Source organism: Thalassophryne amazonica, chromosome 5 (genome assembly GCF_902500255.1).
Source record: "Thalassophryne amazonica chromosome 5, fThaAma1.1, whole genome shotgun sequence".
Classification (NCBI taxonomy): domain Eukaryota; kingdom Metazoa; phylum Chordata; class Actinopteri; order Batrachoidiformes; family Batrachoididae; genus Thalassophryne; species Thalassophryne amazonica.
In genome coordinates, this window is record NC_047107.1 from 129,190,202 (window position 1) to 129,214,513 (window position 24,312).

The 24,312-nt window shown below is 41.5% G+C and overlaps 1 protein-coding gene and 1 non-coding gene across 2 annotated transcripts; both read right to left on the reverse strand.

Annotated features, from left to right (window-relative positions):
* Positions 1 to 651: 651 nt before the first annotated feature.
* On the reverse strand, positions 652 to 20,468 carry mak16 (MAK16 homolog (S. cerevisiae)). The gene is given in 12 exon segments (XM_034171360.1): positions 652 to 840; positions 889 to 1,193; positions 1,538 to 1,603; positions 1,690 to 1,782; positions 2,831 to 2,905; positions 2,982 to 3,011; positions 3,013 to 3,037; positions 6,529 to 6,680; positions 6,760 to 6,824; positions 7,372 to 7,481; positions 19,470 to 19,519; positions 20,301 to 20,468. Coding segments are annotated over 11 exon segments (897 nt in total). The 5' UTR covers positions 20,316 to 20,468; the 3' UTR covers positions 652 to 840; positions 889 to 977.
* Positions 20,469 to 20,708: 240 nt separating this feature from the next.
* On the reverse strand, positions 20,709 to 20,809 carry LOC117511399. Its single transcript, XR_004560948.1, has one exon. It is a non-coding gene; the product is annotated as a small nucleolar RNA U13 (small nucleolar RNA).
* Between the last annotated feature and the right edge of the window lie 3,503 nt (positions 20,810 to 24,312).

Below are 24,312 nucleotides of genomic sequence, written 5' to 3' on the forward strand. Positions count from 1 at the left end.
ATTAACCAACTTGATGACCAAGTCTGAAGCGAAAACAAACATTCAGCCTTCACAGACAACCTCTGGCTCGTTGCTGTATTGCGCTCGGGACCAACCGCTGTTCTGATCACAACTCCAGCTATAGTGGCCTTGATAATCAAAATCAGTTTCAGAGCCAATTATCCTCATTTAGAAGTAAAATCCTCGTGTTCCCTGAATACTTGCCCAGGTTTTTGTGCGTGCACAGCTTTGTACATGAGGCCCCTGGACTCTCCTGGATATCTGGAACTGAGGTGGAAGAATAAAACCACACCAGCTCATAAATCAAATAAACACAACCTACCAATCAACTACATGGAAACCAACAGAAAACTACAAATTTCGAGGTAAAAGGTCCTTTGATTTAAAACTAAAGTCAAATCATTTGAATCACACCCATCAATTTACAAAGTCAATCAAGTTTTATCCTTTTATTCCCAAAATATTACTTTGTGAGTTTCACTTTGAGCAAAATGACATGAAGCAAAGATTTTTCTTGCAATCTGAAGGGAAATGCAAAGTTTTTATAACAGATTTGTAAAAGAAATGTATGTTGGGTTTTTTTGTTTCTTGAGTGTGTGTGTGGGGGGGGGGGGGGGAGTCAATTTAATCCTAAATTCATCTTTAATTTTGTAAATAAATCTGTGAAACTGCCAGTGGCTGAAGCTGCGTTTCAGCTCTGAACAGACTTCAATACCATTGCATTTATGGTGATTTGCTCCACACAACAATCGCAGAACAAAACGCCACAGTGTGAACGAGCACTCAGCCACACCCACTGTGCACAGAAAGTAAATTCCAAACATGAGCATGATGACAGCATGAAAGAAACACTTCATAAAAAAAACAAAAAAAAAAAAACAGGTCCTTTGCAAAAGGCGGCGTATGACAGATGGCCCCGTGTCGGAGTGCGCCCTCTGCTGGAGAGTCTCATAATGCTGGCATTCAGTTTGACAGCTCTACGTGGCTCTGCTCTTGGGGGCGGGTTCTGTTTCATGTTCGTATTCAATCTTTACGTAGGCCCGCTTCTTCCTGGGCAGCGAACCGTTAGCCAGCAATTTGCCTTTTGATTTGGAGGCTGTCGTCTCCACCTCCACTTCCATCTCCTCCTCGCTGGACTCCTCACCGTCTTCCTGCTCCTCCTCGTCACTGCTCGTCTTCAGTTTGTTCATCTCCTGAAAACACAGTTTGTTTCATTGGATTACTGAAAAACTAACAAACAGCTTTACCGCAGCTAACTGCCGAGTTAACCGTGAATTGATGCCATCAGGTCTGTAAGAATGGCAGAGCCAGTAAACTAAGACGATTGGTGAGGTGACTGTTTTGGTCATTTTGACACGTTTTGAGGGCTACAGCTACCACTGACACTGACAGCTCGTTAGGGCAAAATCTCAGCTTCTATAATGACGTGCTGAACATTAGCCTGTCCTGTTAATGCTAAAGTGGAGCATCATGGGACAAAGCATTGAACAAGATTCTAATGGCCGCCATCAAAAAGACGTGGAGAAGAAAAATTGACCTCAAAGTCACTGAGGTCACTCTCCTCCAGCTCTTCTTCTGCAACAAACTCTCTCGTCTCGACGTCCTGCAGAAAGAGCGGCAGTCAGAATCCAAAAATCCAAAAGCAGAAGCTTCAGGTTCCTCTCAGTCAGCTGAAGAAAGGTTCATCACCTCCTCGTCCTCCTCCTCGGACTCCGACTCTTCGTCCTGCTGTTCCAGAGCTTTGTCGAAGGCATGTAGCGGGAAGTTGTAGATGTCACCGTACTGAAACATGAAACAGGTTTCGCATTAAAGGAAACATCTGCTTCACTGTGAAACCACCTTAAAGACAGTTTTCGGGAAAACCAAACAAATCGATGCTTTATGACTAACCAGGGTTTAACTGCATGCTAACAACACCAACATAAAAATAAAATGCTGATTCTGCCAAATTATTAATGACGTATTCATCAACGTGTCTTGAAAACTCACTCATTACATGATGTGAAGCTACTGGGCTAGCAGTAGCATGAAAACACTCTAGCATTGTAACATGATGCTAATGGGCTAACTTTAGCATTAAATCATGCTAACGTGACATAATGCAACGCTAATGGGCCAACGTTGGCATGAAACCTCACTAGGGACAGATAATGTGATGCTAAAAGGCATCAGATAATGCTATGCTATGGGGCTAACACTAGCCTTGATTCATGCTAGCATGACATAACGTGATGCTACTATGTCAACGTTGGCATGAAACCTCAGTGGCAGATAATGTGATGCTAAAAAGCATCAGGCAATGCTATGCTATGGTGCAAGTGTTAAACATTAAATTGAGCTAGCATCACGTACTGCAATGCTAACCGGCTGATGTTTGCATGAAACCTCACTAGTGTCAGATCTGATGCTAAAAGGTGGCGGATAATGCTATGCTGCGGGGATAACATGAGCACCAAATCTCACTAGTGTTAACTAGTTCTGAACCTGGTTATAACTTAACCAGAACTATAAAGGGTTTTTTTTTTTTCCCCACCATGCGTTTCACTGCTTCAGCTAATTTACTGATACTTGAAACCTTTTGATGTCAAATGTCAGCGTAAACAGACCCACGTTTGTGGTTGATCACTATGTTTTACATCTTTCCGTAGAATAACTTGCACTAATGTAAGACGCGGTGTTAACTTCACATCCTGGATCCTGTATTTAACTGGAGTCACAAGATTTGTCATTTTGGTTCAACTCATATGAGCTTCAAATCAGACCCGAGTGATACTTCTACATGACACCACCTAGTGGACAGACACTGCAGCTGCAGCTCAGCCTGGCGTACCGTTCCCTGCTTGAGTCGCTCCAGCAGCTCCTTCTCGATAGCGTTATCCAGCTGAGCCGCGATCAGAGCCTTCTCCTAAACACACCAGGAGACAAACGAGTTAGCGTGGTGAGCTAGCATTACGGGCTAGTCAGTTAGCACGCCACTTCACCTCGTGCCTCTTCAGCCGCTGCTCCACCTTCCCTGCTGAGGGGAACCAGCTTCCTCCTGTAATCAGAGAAGCAGACGTCTGCTAACTGTGCAGGATGCAGTAGTACCAGGGCTGTGAAATGGAAATTGTGAAATCCGAGGAAAATTGCAGGGAGTCTGGGGGAGCAGCGTCCAGGAGCTGGGGTCTAGGGCCCTGGGGGCCACAGAATTAAATTTTTATCTAATGATACTTTTTCAGCATCTCCTGGAAGAACAAATCTCAAAATTAGTGGATATTTAAATGATCCTACATTCAACCTTTCATTTGACCTGTCAATGATGATGTTGAAATAACAGAATATGATGTGGAAGTAGGACCTGGAATGATTTTCCTTTTAATTGTAAACCAAATTATACATTAACTCAGAACAATTAAACTACATGAAATTCATGAAGACTGAAAAGACTGTTACAGCATTTCAAAAACCACAGCTAAAGCTTGTAGAATATTTGGAAAAATCACGGTAAAATATCAATAACATACCTTATAGCAGGGGTAGGCAACCTGTTCCAGAAAGAGCCATGAGGGTGCAGGTTTTCTTTGCAGCCACTGACTCCACCAGGTGATTTTACTGATTAATATCACTTTGAGCACATGGAATCAGTTAATCAGTGAAATCACCTGGTGGAGTCAGTGGCTGCAAAGAAAACCTGCACCCTCATGGCTCTTTCTGGAACAGGTTGCCTACCCCTGCCTTATAGCAAAAAGTCAAAAAAGTAAAAAAAAGCAGATCACAGACATGACACAAAACTAAAGTCATTTCAAATGGCAACTTTCTGGCTTTAAGAAACACTATAAGAAATCAGGAAAAAAAAAAATTGTGGCAGTCAGTAACGGTTACTTTTTTAGACCAAGCAGAGGGAAAAAAATATGGAATCACTCAATTCTGAGGAATAAATTATGGAATCACCCTGTAAATTTTAATCCCCAAAACTAACACCTACATCAAAACAGATCTGCTCATTAGTCTGCATCTAAAAAGGAGTGATCACACCTTGGAGAGCTGTTGCACCAAGTGGACTGACATGAATCATGGCTCCAACACGAGAGATGTCAATTGAAACAAAGGAGAGGATTATCAAACTCTTAAAAGAGGGTAAATCATCACGCAATGTTGCAAAAGATGTTGGTTGTTCACAGTCAGTTGTGTCTAAACTCTGGACCAAATACAAACAACATGGGAAGGTTGCTAAAGGCAAACATACTGGTAGACCAAGGAAGACATCAAAGTGTCAAGACAGAAAACTTAAAGCAATATGTCTCAAAAATCGAAAATGCACAACAAAACAAATGAGGAACGAATGGGAGGAAACTGGAGTCAACGTCTGTGACCGAACTGTAAGAAACTGCCTAAAGAAAATGGGATTTACATACAGAAAAGCTAAACAAAAGCCATCATTAACACCTAAACAGAAAAAAACAAGGTTACAATGGGCTAAGGAAAAGCAATCATGGACTGTGGATGACTGGATGAAAGTCATATTCAGTGATGAATCTCGAATCTGCATTGGGCAAGGTGATGATGCTGGAACTTTTGTTTTGTGCCATTCCAATGAGATTTATAAAGATGACTGCCTGAAGAGAACATGTAAATTTCCACAGTCATTGATGATATGGGGCTGCATGTCAGGTAAAGGCACTGGGGAGATGGCTGTCATTACATCATCAATAAATGCACAAGTTTACGTTGATATTTTGGACACTTTTCTTATCCCATCAATTGAAAGGATGTTTGAGGATGATGAAATCATTTTTCAAGATGATAATGCATCTTGCCATAGAGCAAAAACTGTGAAAACATTCCTTGCAAAAAGACACATAGGGTCAATGTCATGGCCTGCAAATAGTCTGGATCTTAATCCAACTGAAAATCTTTGGTGGAAGTTGAAGAAAATGGTCCATGACAAGGCTCCAACCTGCAAAGCTGATCTGGCAACAGCAATCAGAGAAAGCTGGAGCCAGATTGATGAAGAGTACTGTTTGTCACTCATTAAGTCCATGCCTCAGAGACTGCAAGCTGTTATAAAAGCCAGAGGTGGTGCAACAAAATACTAGTGATGTGTTGGGAGCGTTCTTTTGTTTTTCATGATTCCATCATTTTTTCCTCAGAATTGAGTGATTCCATATTTTTTCTCTCTGCTTGATCTAAAAAAGTAACCGTTACTGACTGCCACAATTTTTTTTTCCTGATTTCTTATAGTGTTTCTTAAAGCCAGAAAGTTGCCATTTGAAATGACTTTAGTTTTGTGTCATGTCTGTGATCTGCTTTTTTTCTACAAAATTAAACAACTGAATGAACATCCTCCGAGGCTGGTAATTCCATAATTTTTGCCAGGGGTTGTATTCTTGTGTAAATTCATGCAGCCTAAATCCATTCAAAGCCACAATGTCTTTTTTTTACAATAAAAGAAAGATTAGTGAAAAAAGTCACATAATCTTGTCTAAAATCCTGTTTGAACAGCAGAATGTTTATTTTCCAGGGAGAGAAAAGTTCTTACCGTGTTTCCTGAGAGGTCACAGTTCACAGACACCCTCTCTACTTTTAAGATTAGGCTTAAAACTTTCCTTTTTGCTAAAGCTTATAGTTAGGGCTGGATCAGGTGACCCTGAACCATCTCTTAGTTATTCTGCTATAGACTTAGACTGCTGGGGGTTTCCCATGATGCACCGAGTGTTTCTTTCTCTTTTTGCTCTGTATGCACCACTCTGCATTTAATCATTAGTGATTGATCTCTGCTCCCCTCCACAGCATGTCTTTTTCCTGGTTCTCTCCCTCAGCCCCAACCAGTCCCAGCAGAAGACTGCCCCTCCCTGAGCCTGGTTCTGCTGGAGGTTTCTTCCTGTTAAAAGGGAGTTTTTCCTTCCCACTGTCGCCAAGTGCTTGCTCACAGGGGGTCGTTTTGACCGTTGGGGTTTTACATAATTATTGTATGGCCTTGCCTTACAATATAAAGCGCCTTGGGGCAACTGTTTGTTGTGATTTGGCGCTATATAAAAAATTGATTGATTGATTGATTGATTGACTTTTCCCGTTTCTTTTATCTTTCAGGTGTGTCGATGAAGCCAGTGACGATTCCATGGATTCTTGTCCTTATAAGACTTTTTCAAACTTTTTCAGACATGCTGCACAAATCTTCTTTTAAAAACTTGAAAGCTCTAAAAGTTTGGGATGTCCACATGCTAAGTTTAGCTTACGCGCCGCACAGGAGCCACACAGCGTCGCCGCAGCAACCAACCAGTCCTGCTTTACGACAACTGTCATACAGCTAACAGCTACGCTTTGAGTGGCATTTTTCTTCCACGAAACTCCGCGGATCCGAGGAAACTGATTTGTATCTGTAAATATGGATCAGTGTCTGCGGACTTATAAAACTTACACAATGTTGTAAAAAAAGAGAACGTTTTGCGATGAGCATTTTAAAAACTGAGTGATGTTCATGATTAAAGAGTACATCACTAACACCCCCCCCCCCCCCCCGTAGTACTAGTGTAGTACTGCAGTACTCACTGCCTCTTCAGGACCAGTTTGCGCATGCGGATCAGGTACTGCGTGATCTTGGTGAACCTCTGCTTGCACTTGTGTCTGATGAAGCGGGGCCAGTAGATCAGGTTCTCGTCGATCTGCTCCAGGGCCTTTTCGTAGTTCTTACTCAGCTTCACCTGCAGACACACACGACCTTTGACCTCTCAGAAACCCACAACACGGCGGTGGGCGGGTTAACGTGAGCGGTGTGTTCACCTTCTCCCACATTCTCGCAGGAAACGCCGCCCTCTCGATCACCTTCATGTACAGGAAGCACTGACCTGGAAGACAAAACGGCACAGCGGCTCGTCCATGCACTCACACAGACGTTGGTTCGATTCCTGTAGCTTCAGAGTGTCAAAGTGTTGAACGGAACACTGAACCCTTCAAAGGTGCAGCCCGCAAACACAAACAACCCGATCAAACAGATAAAACTCTCAGTGTTTTGGTTAATTTCTTTAAGGGGGGGGGGCATAAAACCCGCAGAATCTCATTTTTCTTTTTTACAACAATAAATAACGCCGTTCCCAAATGTTTAGGTGGAGGGAGGCTTGTCCCGGGGGGGGATTTCTGATGAGTCCAAAATAATAATTTAGTATTTTTGTTTTGCAGCTTTAATGTCAAAGTTGTCAACAGTCTGACTTTAAATAATAATAATAATTTTGCAGTTGACCACTGGACACCGACTTTGCAGTTTGAGTTTTGTTCTGGTGCAGACAGTCTCCTGTTGGTCCTCATAGGCCAAAAATTAATAACGTCATTTAAAAACCCCCACCAGGACACTTTGACACGAGAAGCTGGGTTTCGAACCACATACACGTGGGTTACCTTTCTCCTCTCTGATGGTGGCATACTGGCTGTTGGCCAGCGGGCACGATGAGCGGTTACACAGACCAGTGATGTTGAACTCATTACGACAGAAGTTTTGAGTTTTCGTCCTGAAGACAAAAAGAGAAAACAAGACGTCTGCGTCAAACTGCCGGCTCCATTTATCTTCTAGAACTAAAAGCAATCCAACGATCACTGGACGAAACATTTGAGCGGTTCCACACGTGGTTCTGTAGGCGGGTACCACCCAGAGTGCTGACCATCAACATCAAAACACAACAAATTAAGTTTAAACACCAGAATAAAAACGTTCCATCATCCTCATTTAAACACACAACATCCTGGTTCCCGTCTACTGCACCTAACGGCAGCTTTGTACTGTCTGTACGTGTGTGTTGCTCAGGTGATGTTTAAAGTTACTTTTTTTTTACTGGTTCCTGATTTTCAGCATTTTAGAGAATGTGATCTTTTTCTGATTTATACAAGAAAAAAATGTAAACAGTTTTTAAGACGCCTCAAACATTCTATTTCATTAAAAAAAAAGTATTTACTAATACAGCAGCCTGGACACAAGGCTCTGGAAATTAAGCAACATCACCACCTAGTGGACATTTACAATTAATGCAGGGACAACTGAATGGATGATTTTCAAGTTGCGATCTGGTTGTTAAGCGCTGACGTAACGCATCACGTGATAAATCTGTTTCCGGGTCCAAAGACCTCCAAGTTTACAATTAAAGTTACGTCTGTTTGATCCTTTTAAAGGATTTACAGTTTAAGTTTAGTTTGTGTTTACAATGTGCGCAAACCTCCGTCCCTCCCTTCTCCGTCTCCGTTAAACGCATTCGTCTGGCTCTATGGTCACAACACTTAATAAAAAATGTTTTTCTTTTACTTTACATATTTTATTATGCACAGGTAAAATATACATGTCTGTTTAATAAAAACTTATTTATTAAAATAAACAGGACGTTAAAGTGCAAACTTCACTTTCTCCCCAAACGACATGAACAGGAAGCGATCACAGCTCACAGCAACTCCCACTGAAAAAAAACGGAGAAACAACCTGAGCGTCTGACATTTTTACATAAAACAAACGCAGTTAATAACATCTAAAAACCCAGTTAATATATCCAGGAGAGTTTTAGGCACAATATACAAAGAGTTTTACGTTGCGATGTTAATGCTGTTGTCCGTGTGCAGCGGTGTTAAGTGCAGCGTCAGAGTGTCTCAGTGCAGTTCTCAATGTTAATGACAGCGCGCCTTTTTTGTTTGGAGCCGGAGGTTGAAAATTACATGATGCGTTACGTCACACTTAACCAGATAGAGCAGCGCCTACGCGCATGCATGAAGACATCACAACTCTGTCCAGTTAGTGAGACGCGGGTTCATTCAACAACAAGAACTGTCAAGAAACTTTCTCGTGTGTGGTTGGAGTTGTGTGGAGGTAGGAATAGCCTTTTGAATGTCAGTTGCACAAAGAAATCAAATAATAGTGAAAAAATGTTCACGGTGCCCAGAATGTAGGTATTTTGGTGGTTGAACTTTCCTAGCAACAAATGTAAAGCCCCGGGCACACGGCACTAACAGTCAGCCGCTCCGTGAGGCGTCGTAACATCGGATCGGTCAGCCGCTCCGTGAGGCGTCATAACATCCAATCGGTCAGCCGCTCCGTGAGGCGTCATAACATCCAATCGGTCAGCCGCTCCGTGAGACATAAGGGAGAGAGTGCCAAGACGGTACCGTTGTGTCTGGCTGCTCGTCTGCTGCTCTCCAGTTTTGTTTGTTATTTTATTGTTTTTAACTTTTGCCGTTTTTGTTATTATTTTATCGATTAATCAAGTAATCGGATAAAAAGTACCTTTGTGTTTTTAAACAATATCAGTAGTGACAGGGCTCTCCCTAAGTAGTGGCACAATGTTTCTGTGCCATCATTCAGATTTTTAAAGTAGACCTGCATTGAAATTGAAATTAATGCAGTCAGATCTTTGGACCAAAAAATGACTTATATTTACACGTAAGATCCTTCTGAATGTAGTAAAGTAAATCTGGAAGCCCAGATCTGTCATTCAACAGAGAAATCTTCATTTAAAAATTACAAATTTACAACTAACATTTAGCCCTCCGCAAAACTGTCCCTCTCATCATGGACGCTGCCGAGACGTCACGGAGAAGATCCTCTCTCCCAGCATGCATTGCGCGCCAACTATAATTTGTGGATTTACGTCAGTTTGCATCTGCACCTTTTTCTTGTGGTATACGGAAGGATCTACTTTTTTTAAAACTTCATATTGTCTTGCGGCATGTTTGGCGAGTACACATTTCTTTTATTTGTGCTTGAAAATTATTTTGGGGGACTTTTTCATACGCCCGTTTGATTGAGTGGTGTTACATTGAAAATCTACTGTCTTTCACCTCCGGTACCATCGCGGGATATGGAGGTGAGACCCGCAAAGAATCCCAGTCATTAAAAATATATAAACCTCTCTCAGCATCCATGGAGCTCTGGGGCTCCGATTGCCGAGACGTGCGGTGCTGCGGATTTTGCAGCAAGAAGTCTGTCCTTGCAGCAACAGGTGTACCGGCCGCTTCGCATTAAAACAGCGAGCGTAGCGGAGGCAGAGAGCGGGAGAGGAAGAACGGCGCCCGCTGTCGATGCTGATCTGAGCACACAGATCTGTATCTCACATTCATTGCAGCTTACTTTTGGATGTTGAAACCAGGATGTGTATAAGTAACATTACTAACAGATAAAATCAATTTCAATGCGGGATCGGACTGAAGGCGGGAGCGCGTCGTCTTGTCCCTGACGTCATGGAAATGATACGGCTGTACAAACTGTTTTCACAGAGGGCTAAATTTTAGCTGCAAATTTGTCATTTTTAAACGAAGATCTCTCCACGGAATTACAAATTTGGGCTTACAGATTTACTTTACTGCATTCACAAGGGTCTTATAAATACATATCAGCTATTTCTTTCTGAAATCTGACCACATTTTTTTCAATGCAGGTCTACTTTAAGTTTAGAGTGTTCCCTCTCTGTTTTGCCAGGTTATTAATTTTTTCATATTAAGAGTTTTAAAGCTTTGCCAAACCATAAGCCCAGGCAGTCTGTGAAATCTTCAGTGTGCATTCTTTTTTTTCCTTCTTATTGCATATTTCATTTGCACTTTTTATTACTGTGTATACTCATACGTGCCGTACAGAGCAGCTCAAACCAAAGTCAAATTCTTTGTTTTCTGTGGATACTTGGTGAATAACACGGCCTTTGAAAAACGGCTGTGGATTGCTGCGTTTCCACAAAAGCTGCCTGTTGATAAAAACTCTTACCAAATCTGAATTAAAGCTTTTTTTAATCATTAAACATGACTCATTTAAAGTGCGCGTCCTTTCGCTTCATCTGTGGAGGTGGAGAACGGCTAGTGGAGCAAAACGGGTTTTTTTTTAAATATATACAAACACACTGCTTCACTTAAAATGCGCAATAAGTCCGTTTCAGACGATCGGCGTGGACCCTTTCTCTTAAAAGGCTTTATTTTACTTGGCGTGTGGCTTTGCAAACTTGTAGCATCACCTGCTACATTGATTAGTGATATGGTCTTCTGTGTTTTTTGTGGGACTGTTACAGCGCCACATACAGGCCTGGCATATGTACTACAGCTTTAAACGAAGCCTCGAGGCAAAGAATTTGCCTCGAACATTTTTTGTAATCGAATTATTCGAATTACTCGACGAATCGTTTCAGCCCTACTGTGCACAGAATTCTGGCGGGATCTGTGCTGCCCTGGCGCCTTGTGGATCCAGTTAAAGCCTGTGTGGTGACACTGGTCGGCTCTGAGGACTGTCGGCCTGGCCGTCCACGTCTTCGCCGGATTGATGTGCGCCAGTGGCGCTTGCGGAACCCGGGCTTGCTTCGCCGGGTTCCGAACAGTCAGACTGTCATCCCCACTGAGGTCCTTAGTCTGGGTCTCCTGAACATCAGTTCACTGTCCTCGAAATCATTGTTGATTAATGATCTAATCATGGAACATCATTTAGATATGATTGGCTTGTGTGAAACCTGGTTCAAACCCACAACTCTCCTTCCTCTGAATGAGGCCTGCCCACCAGCGTGCACATTTAGTCACGTGTCTTGTGGTGTGAAGCAAGGCGGGGGTGTGGCTTTTCTTTATAAATCTAGGTTTTCTTTATTAGGTGTTGGGGTCACAAATATAATTCCTTTGAGCATCTGACTCTCCGTTCTACCCGTGATGCTAAGTACTGTCAGGGTCATAAAACTGGAGCTCAGCTATGTTACTTTGTCACTGTTTATAGGCCCCCTGGCCCATACTCTGACTTCTTAGATGAATTTGGTGCATTCATCTCTAGTTTGTCAACTAGTGCAGATAACATTTTGATTATTGGTGACTTTAACATTCATATAAATAAGCCCTCTGATCCCCTGAGCAAATCATTTATGAAATTGTGGATGCATTGGGATTCCAGCAATACATTCAGGACCCGACACATATTAGTGGAAATACCCTGGATCTGGTTCGTGCACGTGGGTTCGCTGTCACAAATATCAACATATTGCCTCTCGCCTCTATAGTCTCAGACCATATTAAACCATATCATATTAAACCCTCAACTATGACTGAACTTGAGGCTAGGCTACCCGATAATTTAGCTTCGAATCTGGAGAATGCTAATCCAGTAGACAGCCTTGCGGAGAGTTTAAATTTACCGCTTAAAACCACACTTGATAAGATTGCGCCTCCTCTTTTAAGGCCACGCCCTGTTAAACGTTCTCCCTTTTCAGCACAGGATTTCTTGGATTATTTCAAGAAGAAAATAGAAGATATTAGGCTGAACATATCTCAGCACGCCCAACCATTAAGCCTTGCTAGATTATTTCAAGAAGAAAATAGAAGATATTAGGCTGAACATATCTCAGCACGCCCAACCATTAAGCCTTGCTATGGAGGTGGGTGCTACCATTGAGGTGTTACCTAGATTTACAGAATTTAATAGTATTTCATTAGGCGTGCTGAAGAAACTCGTGGTGTCTACAAAAAGCACAACCTGTTTGTCTGATCCCATAGTTGTATTTGTGTTGGCGATCCTCCTGTCCTGTGCGCCAATAGCATTTCTTGTATATTCATCAGTGAATTGTTCTGTAATTTATGTTTGGATGGACCTTGTGACGTTCGTTTGAGAGGAACAGAGGAAGTTGATACGTGTTCAGATACGTGTTGGCATCAGAATTTTGGCTCTCTGTTGGGACTGTTTACACAGAGACTGCTACCTGCTGCTTTGGACTTGAATTAACAGTCTTTTTCAAGACTTTTTTACTTTTTTACCTTTTTACTTTTTTTTTACTTTTTTACTGTGCTCCAACGCCTAAGGAAGACCTCTAACGGTCAAAACATCGCGACGGAGCACTTTTATCAGCTAACTTTCATCAGCATTGGCAAGCTAACTAGCTTGCTAACGCTTTCGTTTTTATTTATTTATTTATTTTTTTTTAATTTATTTTTTTTATTGTATTTTTATTTTTTTATTTTTTTTCTCTTTTAGCACTGTAGTCGTGCGTTATCTGTGCTGCTCCACAGCGTGTTTAGTTGATTTTTATTTTATTTTAGCACTGTTGTCGTGCGTTGACTGTGCTGCTTCATGGCCTGTTTGGTGCCTTGATTGGGGCACTCCTTCTGCTGAATCACCTTTAAATTATTTACACATTATTCACTTTGTGTGTTTTTAGGAATCCGCTAGGTTGCGTAGCTACTAGCTCTTAGCCGATTTAGCATGGCGGCTTCTCCTGTCTCTCCCGTACTTTCTGCTCTGGGTGTGAAATGTTTAGTTATTCCTCGGCCTCCTTTAGCAGTAACGGTACTTGTAATAAGTGCAGCTTATTCGTAGCTTTGGAGGCCAGGCTGGGTGAATTGGAGACTCGGCTCCGCACCGTGGAAAATTCTACAGCTAGCCAGGCCCCTGTAGTCGGTGCGGACCAAGGTAGCTTAGCCGCCGCTAGTTCCCCCCTGGCAGATCCCGGGCAGTCGGGAAAGCAGGCTGACTGGGTGACTGTGAGGAGGAAGCGTAGCCCTAAACAGAAGCCCCGTGTACACCGTCAACCCGTTCACATCTCTAACCGTTTTTCCCCACTCGACGATACACCCGCCGAGGATCAAACTCTGGTTATTGGCGACTCTGTTTTGAGAAATGTGAAGTTAGCGACACCAGCAACCATTGTCAATTGTCTTCCGGGGGCCAGAGCAGGCGACATTGAAGGAAATTTGAAATAAGGCTAAGCGTAAATTTGGTAAGATTGTAATTCACGTCGGCAGTAATGACACTCTGTTACGCCAATCGGAGGTCACTAAAATTAACATTAAATCGGTGTGTAACCTTGCAAAAACAATGTCGGACTCTGTAGTTTTCTCTGTGCCCCTCCCCAATCAGACCGGGAGTGACATGTTTAGCCGCATGTTCTCCTTGAATTGCTGGCTGTCTGAGTGGTGTCCAAAAAATGAGGTGGGCTTCATTGATAATTGGCAAAGCTTCTGGGGAAAACCTGGTCTTGTTAGGAGAGACGGCATCCATCCCACTTTAGATGGAGCAGCTCTCATTTCTAGAAATCTGGCCAATTTTCTTGGATCCTCCAAACTCTGACTGTCCAGGGTTGGGACCAGGAAGCAGAGTTGTAGTCTTACACACCTCTCTGCAGCTTCTCTCCCCCTGCCATCCCCTCATTACCCCATCCCCGTAGAGACGGTGCCTGCTCCCAGACTACCAATAACCAGCAAAAATCTATTTAAGCATAAAAATTCAAAAAGAAAAAATAATATAGCACCTTCAATTGCACCACAGACTAAAACAGTTAAATGTGGTCTATTAAACATTAGGTCTCTCTCTTCTAAGTCCCTGTTGGTAAATTATATAATAATTGATCAACGTATTGATTTATTCTGCCTAACAGAAACCTGGTTACAGCAGGATGAATATGTTAGTTTAAATGAGTCAACACCCCCGAGTCACACTAACTGTCAGAATGCTCGTAGCACGGGCCGAGGCGGAGGATTAGCAGCAATCTTCCATTTCAGTTTATTAATTAATCAAAAACCTAGACAGAGCTTTAATTCATTTGAAAGCTTGTCTCTTAGTCTTGTCCATCCAAATTGGAAGTCCCAAAAACCAGTTTTATTTGTTATTATCTATCGTCCACCTGGTCGTTACTGTGAGTTTCTCTGTGAATTTTCAGACCTTTTGTCTGACTTAGTGCTTAGCTCAGATAAGATAATTATAGTGGGCGATTTTAATATCCACACAGATGCTGAGAATGACAGCCTCAACACTGCATTTAATCTATTATTAGACTCTATCGGCTTTGCTCAAAAAGTAAATGAGTCCACCCACCACTTTAATCATATCTTAGATCTTGTTCTGACTTATGGTATGGAAATAGAAGACTTAACAGTATTCCCTGAAAACTCCCTTCTGTCTGATCATTTTTTAATAACATTTACATTTACCCTGATGGACTACCCTGCAGTGGGGAATAAGTTTCATTACACTAGAAGTCTTTCAGAAAGCGCTGTAACTAGGTTTAAGGATATGATTCCTTCGTTATGTTCTCTAATGTCATATACCAACACAGAGCAGAGTAGCTACCTAAACTCTGTAAGGGAGTTAGAGTATCTCGTCAATAGTTTTACATCCTCTTTGAAGACAACTTTGGATGCTGTAGCTCCTCTGAAAAAGAGAGCTTTAAATCAGAAGTGTCTGACTCCGTGGTATAACTCACAAACTCGTAGCTTAAAGCAGATAACCCGTAAGTTGGAGAGGAAATGGCGTCTCACTAATTTAGAAGATCTTCACTTAGCCTGGAAAAAGAGTTTGTTGCTCTATAAAAAAGCCCTCCGTAAAGCTAGGACATCTTTCTACTCATCACTAATTGAAGAAAATAAGAATAACCTCAGGTTTCTTTTCAGCACTGTAGCTAGGCTGACAAAGAGTCAGAGCTCTATTGAGCTGAGTATTCCATTAACTTTAACTAGTAATGACTTCATGACTTTCTTTGCTAACAAAATTTTGACTATTAGAGAAAAAATTACTCATAACCATCCCAAAGATGTATCGTTATCTTTGGCTGCTTTCAGTGATGCCGGTATTTGGTTAGACTCTTTCTCTCCGGTTGTTCTGTCTGAGTTATTTTCATTGGTTGCTTCGTCCAAACCATCGGCATGTTTATTGGACCCCATTCCTGCCAGGCTGCTCAAGGAAGTCCTACCATTATTTAATGCTTCAATCTTAAATATGATCAATCTATCTTTGTTAGTTGGTTATGTACCACAGGCCTTTAAGGTGGCAGTAATTAAACCATTACTTAAAAAGCCATCACTTGACCCAGCTATCTTAGCTAATTATAGGCCAATTTCCAACCTTCCTTTTCTCTCAAAGATTCTTGAGAGGGTAGTTGTAAAACAGTTAACTGATCACCTGCAGAGGAATGGTCTATTTGAAGAGTTTCAGTCAGGTTTTAGAATTCATCATAGTACAGAAACAGCATTAGTGAAGGTTACAAATGATCTTCTTATGGCTTCGGACAGTGGACTTATCTCTGTGCTTGTTCTGTTGGACCTCAGTGCTGCTTTTGATACTGTTGACCATAAAATTTTATTACAGAGATTAGAGCATGTCATAGGTATTAAAGGCACTGCGCTGCGGTGGTTTGAATCATATTTGTCTAATAGATTACAGTTTGTTCATGTAAATGGGGAATCTTCTTCACAGAAGATTACAGTTTGTTCATGTAAATGGGGAATCTTCTTCACAGACTAAAGTTAATTATGGAGTTCCACAAGGTTCTGTGCTAGGACCAATTTTATTCACTTTATACATGCTTCCCTTAGGCAGTATTATTAGACGGTATTGCTTAAATTTTCATTGTTACGCAGATGATACCCAGCTTTATCTATCCATGAAGCCAGAGGATACACACCAATTAGCTAAACTGCAGGATTGTCTTACAGACATAAAGACATGGATGACCTCTAATTTCCTGCTTTTAAACTCAGATAAAACTGAAGTTATTGTACTTGGCCCCACAAATCTTAGAAGCATGGTGTCTAACCAGATCGTTACTCTGGATGGCATTTCCCTGATCTCTAGTAATACTGTGAGAAATCTTGGAGTCATTTTTGATCAGGATATGTCATTCAAAGCGCATATCAAACAAATATGTAGGACTGCCTTTTTGCATTTACGCAATATCTCTAAAATCAGAAAGGTCTTGTCTCAGAGTGATGCTGAAAAACTAATTCATGCATTTATTTCCTCTAGGCTGGACTATTGTAATTCATTATTATCAGGTTGTCCTAAAAGTTCCCTAAAAAGCCTTCAGTTGGTTCAGAATGCTGCAGCTAGAGTATTGACGGGGACTAGCAGGAGAGAGCATATCTCACCCGTGTTGGCCTCTCTTCATTGGCTTCCTGTTAATTCTAGAATAGAATTTAAAATTCTTCTTCTTACTTATAAGGTTTTGAATAATCAGGTCCCATTTTATCTTAGGGACCTCATAGTACCATATTACCCCATTAGAGCGCTTCGTTCTCAGACTGCGGGCTTACTTGTAGTTCCTAGGGTTTGTAAGAGTAGAATGGGAGGCAGAGCCTTCAGCTTTCAGGCTCCTCTCCTGTGGAACCAGCTCCCAATTCAGATCAGGGAGACAGATACCCTCTCTACTTTTAAGATTAGGCTTAAAACTTTCCTTTTCGCTAAGGCTTATAGTTAGGGCTGGATCGGGTGACCCTGGACCATCCCTTGGTTATGCTGCTTTAGACGTAGATTGTGGGGGGGTTCCCATGATGCACTGTTTTTCTCTTTTTGCTCCGTATGCACCACTCTGCATTTAATCATTAGTGATCGATCTCTGCCCCCCTTCACGGCATGTCTTTTTCCTGGTTTTTTCCCTCAGCCCCAACCAGTCTCAGCAGAAGACTGCCCCTCCCTGAGCCTGGTTCTGCTGGAGGTTTCTTCCTGTTAAAAGGGAGTTTTTCCTTCCCACTGTTGCCAAGTGCTTGCTCATAGGGGGTCGTTTTGACCATTGGGGTTTTTCATAATTATTGTATGGCCTTGCCTTACAATATGGAGCGCCTTGGGGCAACTGTTTGTTGTGATTTGGCGCTATATAAGAAAAAAGTTGATTGATTGATTGATTGATACCAACAAAATTGTTTAAGGACCTGTGGCCCACTCTTGGGCCAATTGTGCTGGAAATTATCAATTTGTCATTAACCACTGGATCTGTTGCAAAATGTTTTAAATCTGCAGTGATTAAACCATTACTTAAGAAATCTAATCTCAACTCTAGTGTATTGAAAAATTACAAGCCAATATCAAATCTATATCATTCTGTTCCAAAATTTTGGAAAAGGTGGTTTCACGGCAGCTCCTAGACCACCTCAATGAGAATGATCTTTTTGAGCCACTGCAGTCTGCTTTTAGGAAATATCACTCCACAGAGACAGCACTCACTGAAGTAGTGAATGATCTTCTGCGAACAACGGACACCACTACGGTTCTGATGCCGTTGGATCTCAGTGCTGCGTTTGATACCGTGGATCATCATATTTTGCTTGATAGGTTGGAGAAGCTTTTTGGGATTACTGGAAGTGCCCTTGCCTGGTTGACGTCGTATCTGTCCCGTCGTTCTCAATGTGTTTTGTATAATAACACTACCTCTAACCTTACTGACATGAGATTTGGGGATCCACAGGGATCCATTTTAGGCCTCTTGCTTTTCTCCCTGCATGCAGTGCCCCTTGGGCGTACACTGCGGAGTTTTGGGATTGCCTTTCATTGTTACGCGGATGATACTCAGTTGTACATGCCGATAACTGCAGGAAATCTCACTCCCATAAAATCCCTGGAGGACTGTCTTCTATCAGTGAGAAGTTGGATGTCTAGTAACTTCCTACTTTTAAACTCTGATAAGACTGAAATGATGGTTCTTGGTGGTCCAGCGACACATCGGCATCAGTTTGACCAGCTGGCGCTCAGCCTGGGTTCGTGTGTCATACATCATACGGACAAAATGAGGAACCTTGGGGTAAATTTTTGATCACACGCTGTCTTTTGACCTCCACATCAGGGATGTTACTAGGACTGCTTTTTTCCATCTGCGAAATATAGTGAGGATGCGCCCCATCCTGTCTATGGCTGATGCTGAGACCCTGATTCATGCTTTTGTTTCTTCTAGTCTAGATTATTGTAATGTTTTACTTTCAGGGTTACCGCAGTCCAGCATTAGGGGTCTTCAGCTGGTTCAGAACGCTGCCGCCAGACTTTTGACACGTAGCAGAAGGTCTGAACATATCACACCCATTTTGGCATCCTTGCACTGGCTCCCTGTCTCTGTGAGAGCAGATTTTAAGGTTTTGTTATTGACCTATAAAGTTGTGGACTGGCGCCATCTTATCTGGCTGATCTGGTGGAACTTTACGTGCCGCCCCAGGCTTTGCGGTTGCACGATGCAGGACTTCTCTGCGTTCCCAAGGTGAAGAAGAAGTCAGCAGGTCAAAGAGCGCTTCCTCATCGTGCACCAACCCTGTGGAACAGTCTTCCTGCGACCGTGAGGCAGTCAGAGTCCGTGGACATTTTTAAGTCAAGACTGAAAACCAATTTTTGTTCTCTTTCTTATGAATAGTTTTTATTTTTTTAATCTGTTTTATTCTTTTACTTCTGCTTTTAATTATGTATTTGAATTTTTTATTCATTTTTAATTATTTAAATTTTATGTTGTATTGTTTAGTAGAAGACGCCTTGAGACGGCTTTTACTGTGATTTAGCGCATTATAAGCTAATTAAATTAAATTAACCACTGATCGGTCAGCTGCTCCGTGAAGCTCATAACAAGCTGTTGTTTCTACTGATGCCAAACACGTGAGTGACAGGCTCCCTAACCAGTAGTCTCTGTTTCAAGATGACGGCGCAACTTGAAAATGTCCGTTTTGCCAAAAGTGCTTGTCGGCTGAGATTTTAGACTTTTGGGGTCAAAATGAAGACTTTAAAGAACTGCCTTTTGTGAAATGTGAACTTTGTTCAGTTTCACACTCACTTGACTTTGTAGGAGCAGAAATGTTTGTTCCCAATAACGTCCCAGATAACCTGCAAGCAAGCAAACAAACAAAACACAGTTATTAACTAAAGATCGTTGACTCATAAATCGGAGCACAAATGAGAATAAAACATGGCCGGGATTTTGTATTTGATACTGTAATTTGTATAACACCCCCCAATCAAACTGCTAAAAAACAAAACAAACAACAACAAAAACCCCTCTTCTTCAGGTTCACCATCGGGAAACAGACGGACAAACAAAATGTTTGAAACGAGTCATTAAACTAACTGGACACGTTGCTCTTGTGTCCTCTTCTTGACCTGGTTTCTGATGGTCCTGATCCCGCACCCCGGTCAGGCTTTCCTCTTAAAATCTGAAACTGGCCCATAATGTTGCTTCAGTTAATCTGATTAAATTTCACAATTTTACTTAAAAATTACGTGGAAATATTTTGGTTAAAATTAAGATGAAAAGCTATTAAATTTACATTCGAATATTGAACCCGGTGCCAACTTCACACTGATTACATCAAAGTTAAGCAACTTTTTTATACATAAATTGACGTGATGACGTCCCCATCAATAAGATAAATTATCGACGAGAGTGAAGGTGATTTTGAAACGATAATTAAATTTTTGACTCGAAAAATACCGACAGCCCCGTTAACTGAAGAAAAAGTGTCTGTATCTTTGTTGTATCAAGGCACACACTGAGTGAAGATATCTGCTGTTTACAGCTCGTCTGTTCCACAAAAAGTAAACTGCGAGCCGCTAGCCTAATGTTAGCATGAAGTTGTTAGCGGCGTCAAAATTCACGAAACACACTTACGTCGTCGTGCTGCATTTTTCTTTCCTTTAAGCTTCCCTCGGTGTCATCAAAATCGTTGTGTTCCGCTGCGTTTAATCGCCACAAATTTACCCTAAAATATTATAATATTTGTTCCAGGTTCAAACACCACATGGCAGCAAACCTTCTTCTGGTGATTATGGATGACTGACAAATCGGTTTACACATCGCCCCCTGCTGACCGCTGGCTGCTGCGCCATACCAAATAAGTTCTTATCAAAGAGGTTTATATATAAGAAAAAGAAAGAGAAAAAGAGAGAAAGAGAGAGAGAGAGAGAGAGACACACCACACACATAGGTGTTGTAGTTTTATTGCAAATTACCTGTATGCGTGAATTAACTTAAACTGGATTGTGATTTGTATTAAGATTTTTGTCTATATCGGTTCAGGATCAGACGTGCTGAGGCGCTATAGCGTAACAAGTAAAGGCAGCACCTTTCACGGAGTGTCCGTGAACGCACCAATCATCATACGTCATGAACCGAAGGATCAAACTTCCACTGAGGCGCTCAGCGTTTCTATATGAGCTCATTAACATTTTCATTGATGGTGCAGCCTTCAGACACAAATCTACATTTTATGTTTTATTTTTACAAATAGCGTCGCTTAACTCGTAATTTACGCCCAACGATTTCAGCATGACGCCTGCTGGATAGTAACAGCTAAAAACACAGTTTATTGAGACAGTGAGGAGCGATGCATTATGGGGGTGACTGCCGAGAATTGAAACGCAACAGCGCCCCCTGGTGTTCCAGACGGTCTTGTATTTGATAAACGTATCGGAATAAAAAAAAAAAAATGTTGTTGGTTTGAAACCGTTTCAAACCAAAACAAAACTTTGTCTAAACTATCAACAAGCTGAACCTGATTTGGCTAGTCTCTGGTGATCTTTCTAATAAGTAAACCAGATATTAACCTTTACAATGGTTCCAGAGTTAATGTTTTAAACTGTTTTGTATCTGTGATAAACCACTTTAAACATGGGCTGAACTGGATTTAAACCAGAATCAACTCCAAATAACTGGTTTTAAACTGATTCACACAGCTACACAATGTAATAACTGTTTATAAACTGGTTCACACTCACCTACACAGTGTAATAGTAACTGGTTTTAAACTGGTTCACACTGGCCTGCACAAAGTAATAATAACATCTGGTTTTAAACTGGTTCAGACTGGCCTAATGCAAACTGGTTTTAAACTGGTTCACACTAGCCTATACAATGTAATAAATGGTTTTAAACTGGTTCAGACTGGCCAACATAATGCAATAACTGGATTAAAACTGGTTCAGACTGGCCTAAACAATATAGTAACTGGTTTAAAACTGGTTCACACTCACCTACACAGTGTAATAGTAACTGGTTTAAAACTGGTTCACACTGGCCTACACAATGTAATAACTGGGTTAAGGTTCTCACTGGGCTAAACAGTGTAATAACTGGTTTGAAACTGGTTCACACTGGGCTACACATTGTAATAACTGGTTTAAGACTGGTTCAGACTGGCCTACACAATGTAGTAACTGGCATTAAACTGGTTCAGACTGGCCTAAACAATGTAATAACTGGTTTTTAATTGGTTCACCCTGACCTAAACAATGTAATAATGTTATAAACTGGTTCACACTGACCTAACCAGGGTAATAGCTGGTTTAATTTGGTTCACACTGACCTAAACAATGTGATAACTTTATAAACTAGTTCACACTGGCTTAACAGTGTAATAACTGTTTATAAACTGGTTCACACTGGCCTAAACAATGTAATAACTGTTTATAAACTGGTTCACGCTGACATACACAACCTAATAACTGGTTTTAAAGTAGTTCACACTGGCTTAACAATGTAATAACTGTTTATATACTGCTTCACATTGGCCTAAACAATGTAGTAACTGGTTTTAAACTGGTTCAGACTGGTCTACAAAAATTAACTTGTTGGTTCAGACTGTCCTGAACAATATAACTGTTTATAAACTGGTTCACGCTGACATACACAACCGAATAACTGGTTTTAAACTGGTTCACACTGGCCTAAACAATATAGTAACTGGTTTTAAACTGGTTCAGACTGGCCTAAACAATGTAGTAACTGGTTTTAAACTGGTTCACACTGGCCTAAACAATGTAATAAGTGTTTATAAACTGGTTCACACTGGCCTAAACAATGTAATACCTGTTTATAAAGTGGTTCACGATGACCTACACAACCTAATAACTGGTTTTAAACTGGTTCACATTTGGCAAAAAGACCAAATAACTGGTTTTAAACTGGTTCACACTGACCTAACCAAGGTAATAACTGGTTTTAAACTGGTTCAGACTGGCCTAAACAATATAATAACTGGTTTTATACTGGTTCAGACTGGCCTAAACAATGTAGTAACTCGTTTTAAACTGGTTCACACTGGCCTAAACAATGTAATAAGTGTTTATGAACTGGTTCACACTGGCCTAAACAATGTAATACCTGTTTATAAAGTGGTTCGCTATGACCTACACAACCGAATAACTGGTTTTAAACTGGTTCACATTTGGCAAAAAGACCAAATAACTGGTTTTAAACTGGTTCACACTGACCTAACCAAGGTAATAACTGGTTTTAAACTGGTTCAGACTGGCCTAAACAATGTAGTAACATGTTTTAAACTGGTTTACACTGGCCTAAACAATGTAGTAACTGGTTTTAAACTGGTTCACACTGGCCTAAACAATGTAATAATGGTTTATAAACTAGTTCACGCTGACATACACAACCTAATAACTGGTTTTAAACTGGTTCACACTGGGCAAAAAGACCAAATAACTGGTTTTAAACTGGTTCAGACTGGCCTAAACAATGTAGTAACTGGTTTTTAAACTGCTTCACACTGGCCTAAACAATTTAGTAGCTGGTTTTAAACTGTCACATTGGCCTAAACAATGTAGTAACTGGTTTTAAACTGGTTCAGACTGGTCTAAAAAAATGTACTTGTTTTAAACTGGTTGACTGGCCTGAACAATATAACTTTTATAATATAACTGGTTTTTAAACTGGTTCACACTACCCTAAAAATATAATATCTGTGTTGTGAAAGTGACGTGACACGGACCCACAACAGGGGTGTAAATGAACGGACAATGGATAAGCCAAAAGTAACAATTTAATGTTGTGAATCGCACAACAACGTACAGACAATAACAATATGGTGACTGTCAATCATACACCAGGTGACGTGTGGGCAGGCTCGACGATAGAAGACGCCTGGCGAGAGAAAAGCTGGATCCCCACACAGCTTCCACCACCAACGGAGCTGAAGAACACCGGAGCCGCCAAGCCCTGCGCCCCAGGTGGCCGCTGTCTTCAGCAGTCAGACCCGGTACTGCTGGCAGAAAACAAAGACAGTCCAGATGAGTGTGAGTTCACACACTCAGTACTCCCACAGTCAGTGTTCAGTAAAGGAGGGAGAACCTCCACCTCCAATCACACACTCGTGCAGCTCCTGTTTAACCACTTATCTTGGTTTGGGGTGTGAGGCGAAGCTGTCGCTGATCACACCAAACGCCAATCCCACAGATAAGGCAGAACACCACAGGATAACGGCTGCAAAAGAAGTTCAGGTTATCACTCAATGATTTGAGTCAGCAGAGAAAGTTACCTGAATGGTAGCTGATTTCTCGGCAGGGAGGTGGAGTTGCAGTCCGGCCTTTATGGTGGTGGTGATGAGTAGTGGATGAGTGACAGCTGGTACGGATGATGAGTGACAGCTGTCACTCCTCTCGTGCTTGAAGCCCGCACTTCAAGCAGGGGTGCCATCTTGTAGTGGTGGGCCAGCAGTACCTCCTCTTCAGCGGCCCACACAACAATCTGGTTTTAAACTATGGTTCACATTGGCCTTAACAATGTAGTAACTGTCTTTAAACTGCTTCACACTGGCCTAAACAATTTAGTAGCTGGTTTTAAACTACTTCACACTGGCCTAAACAATGTAATAACTGGTTTTAAACTTCTG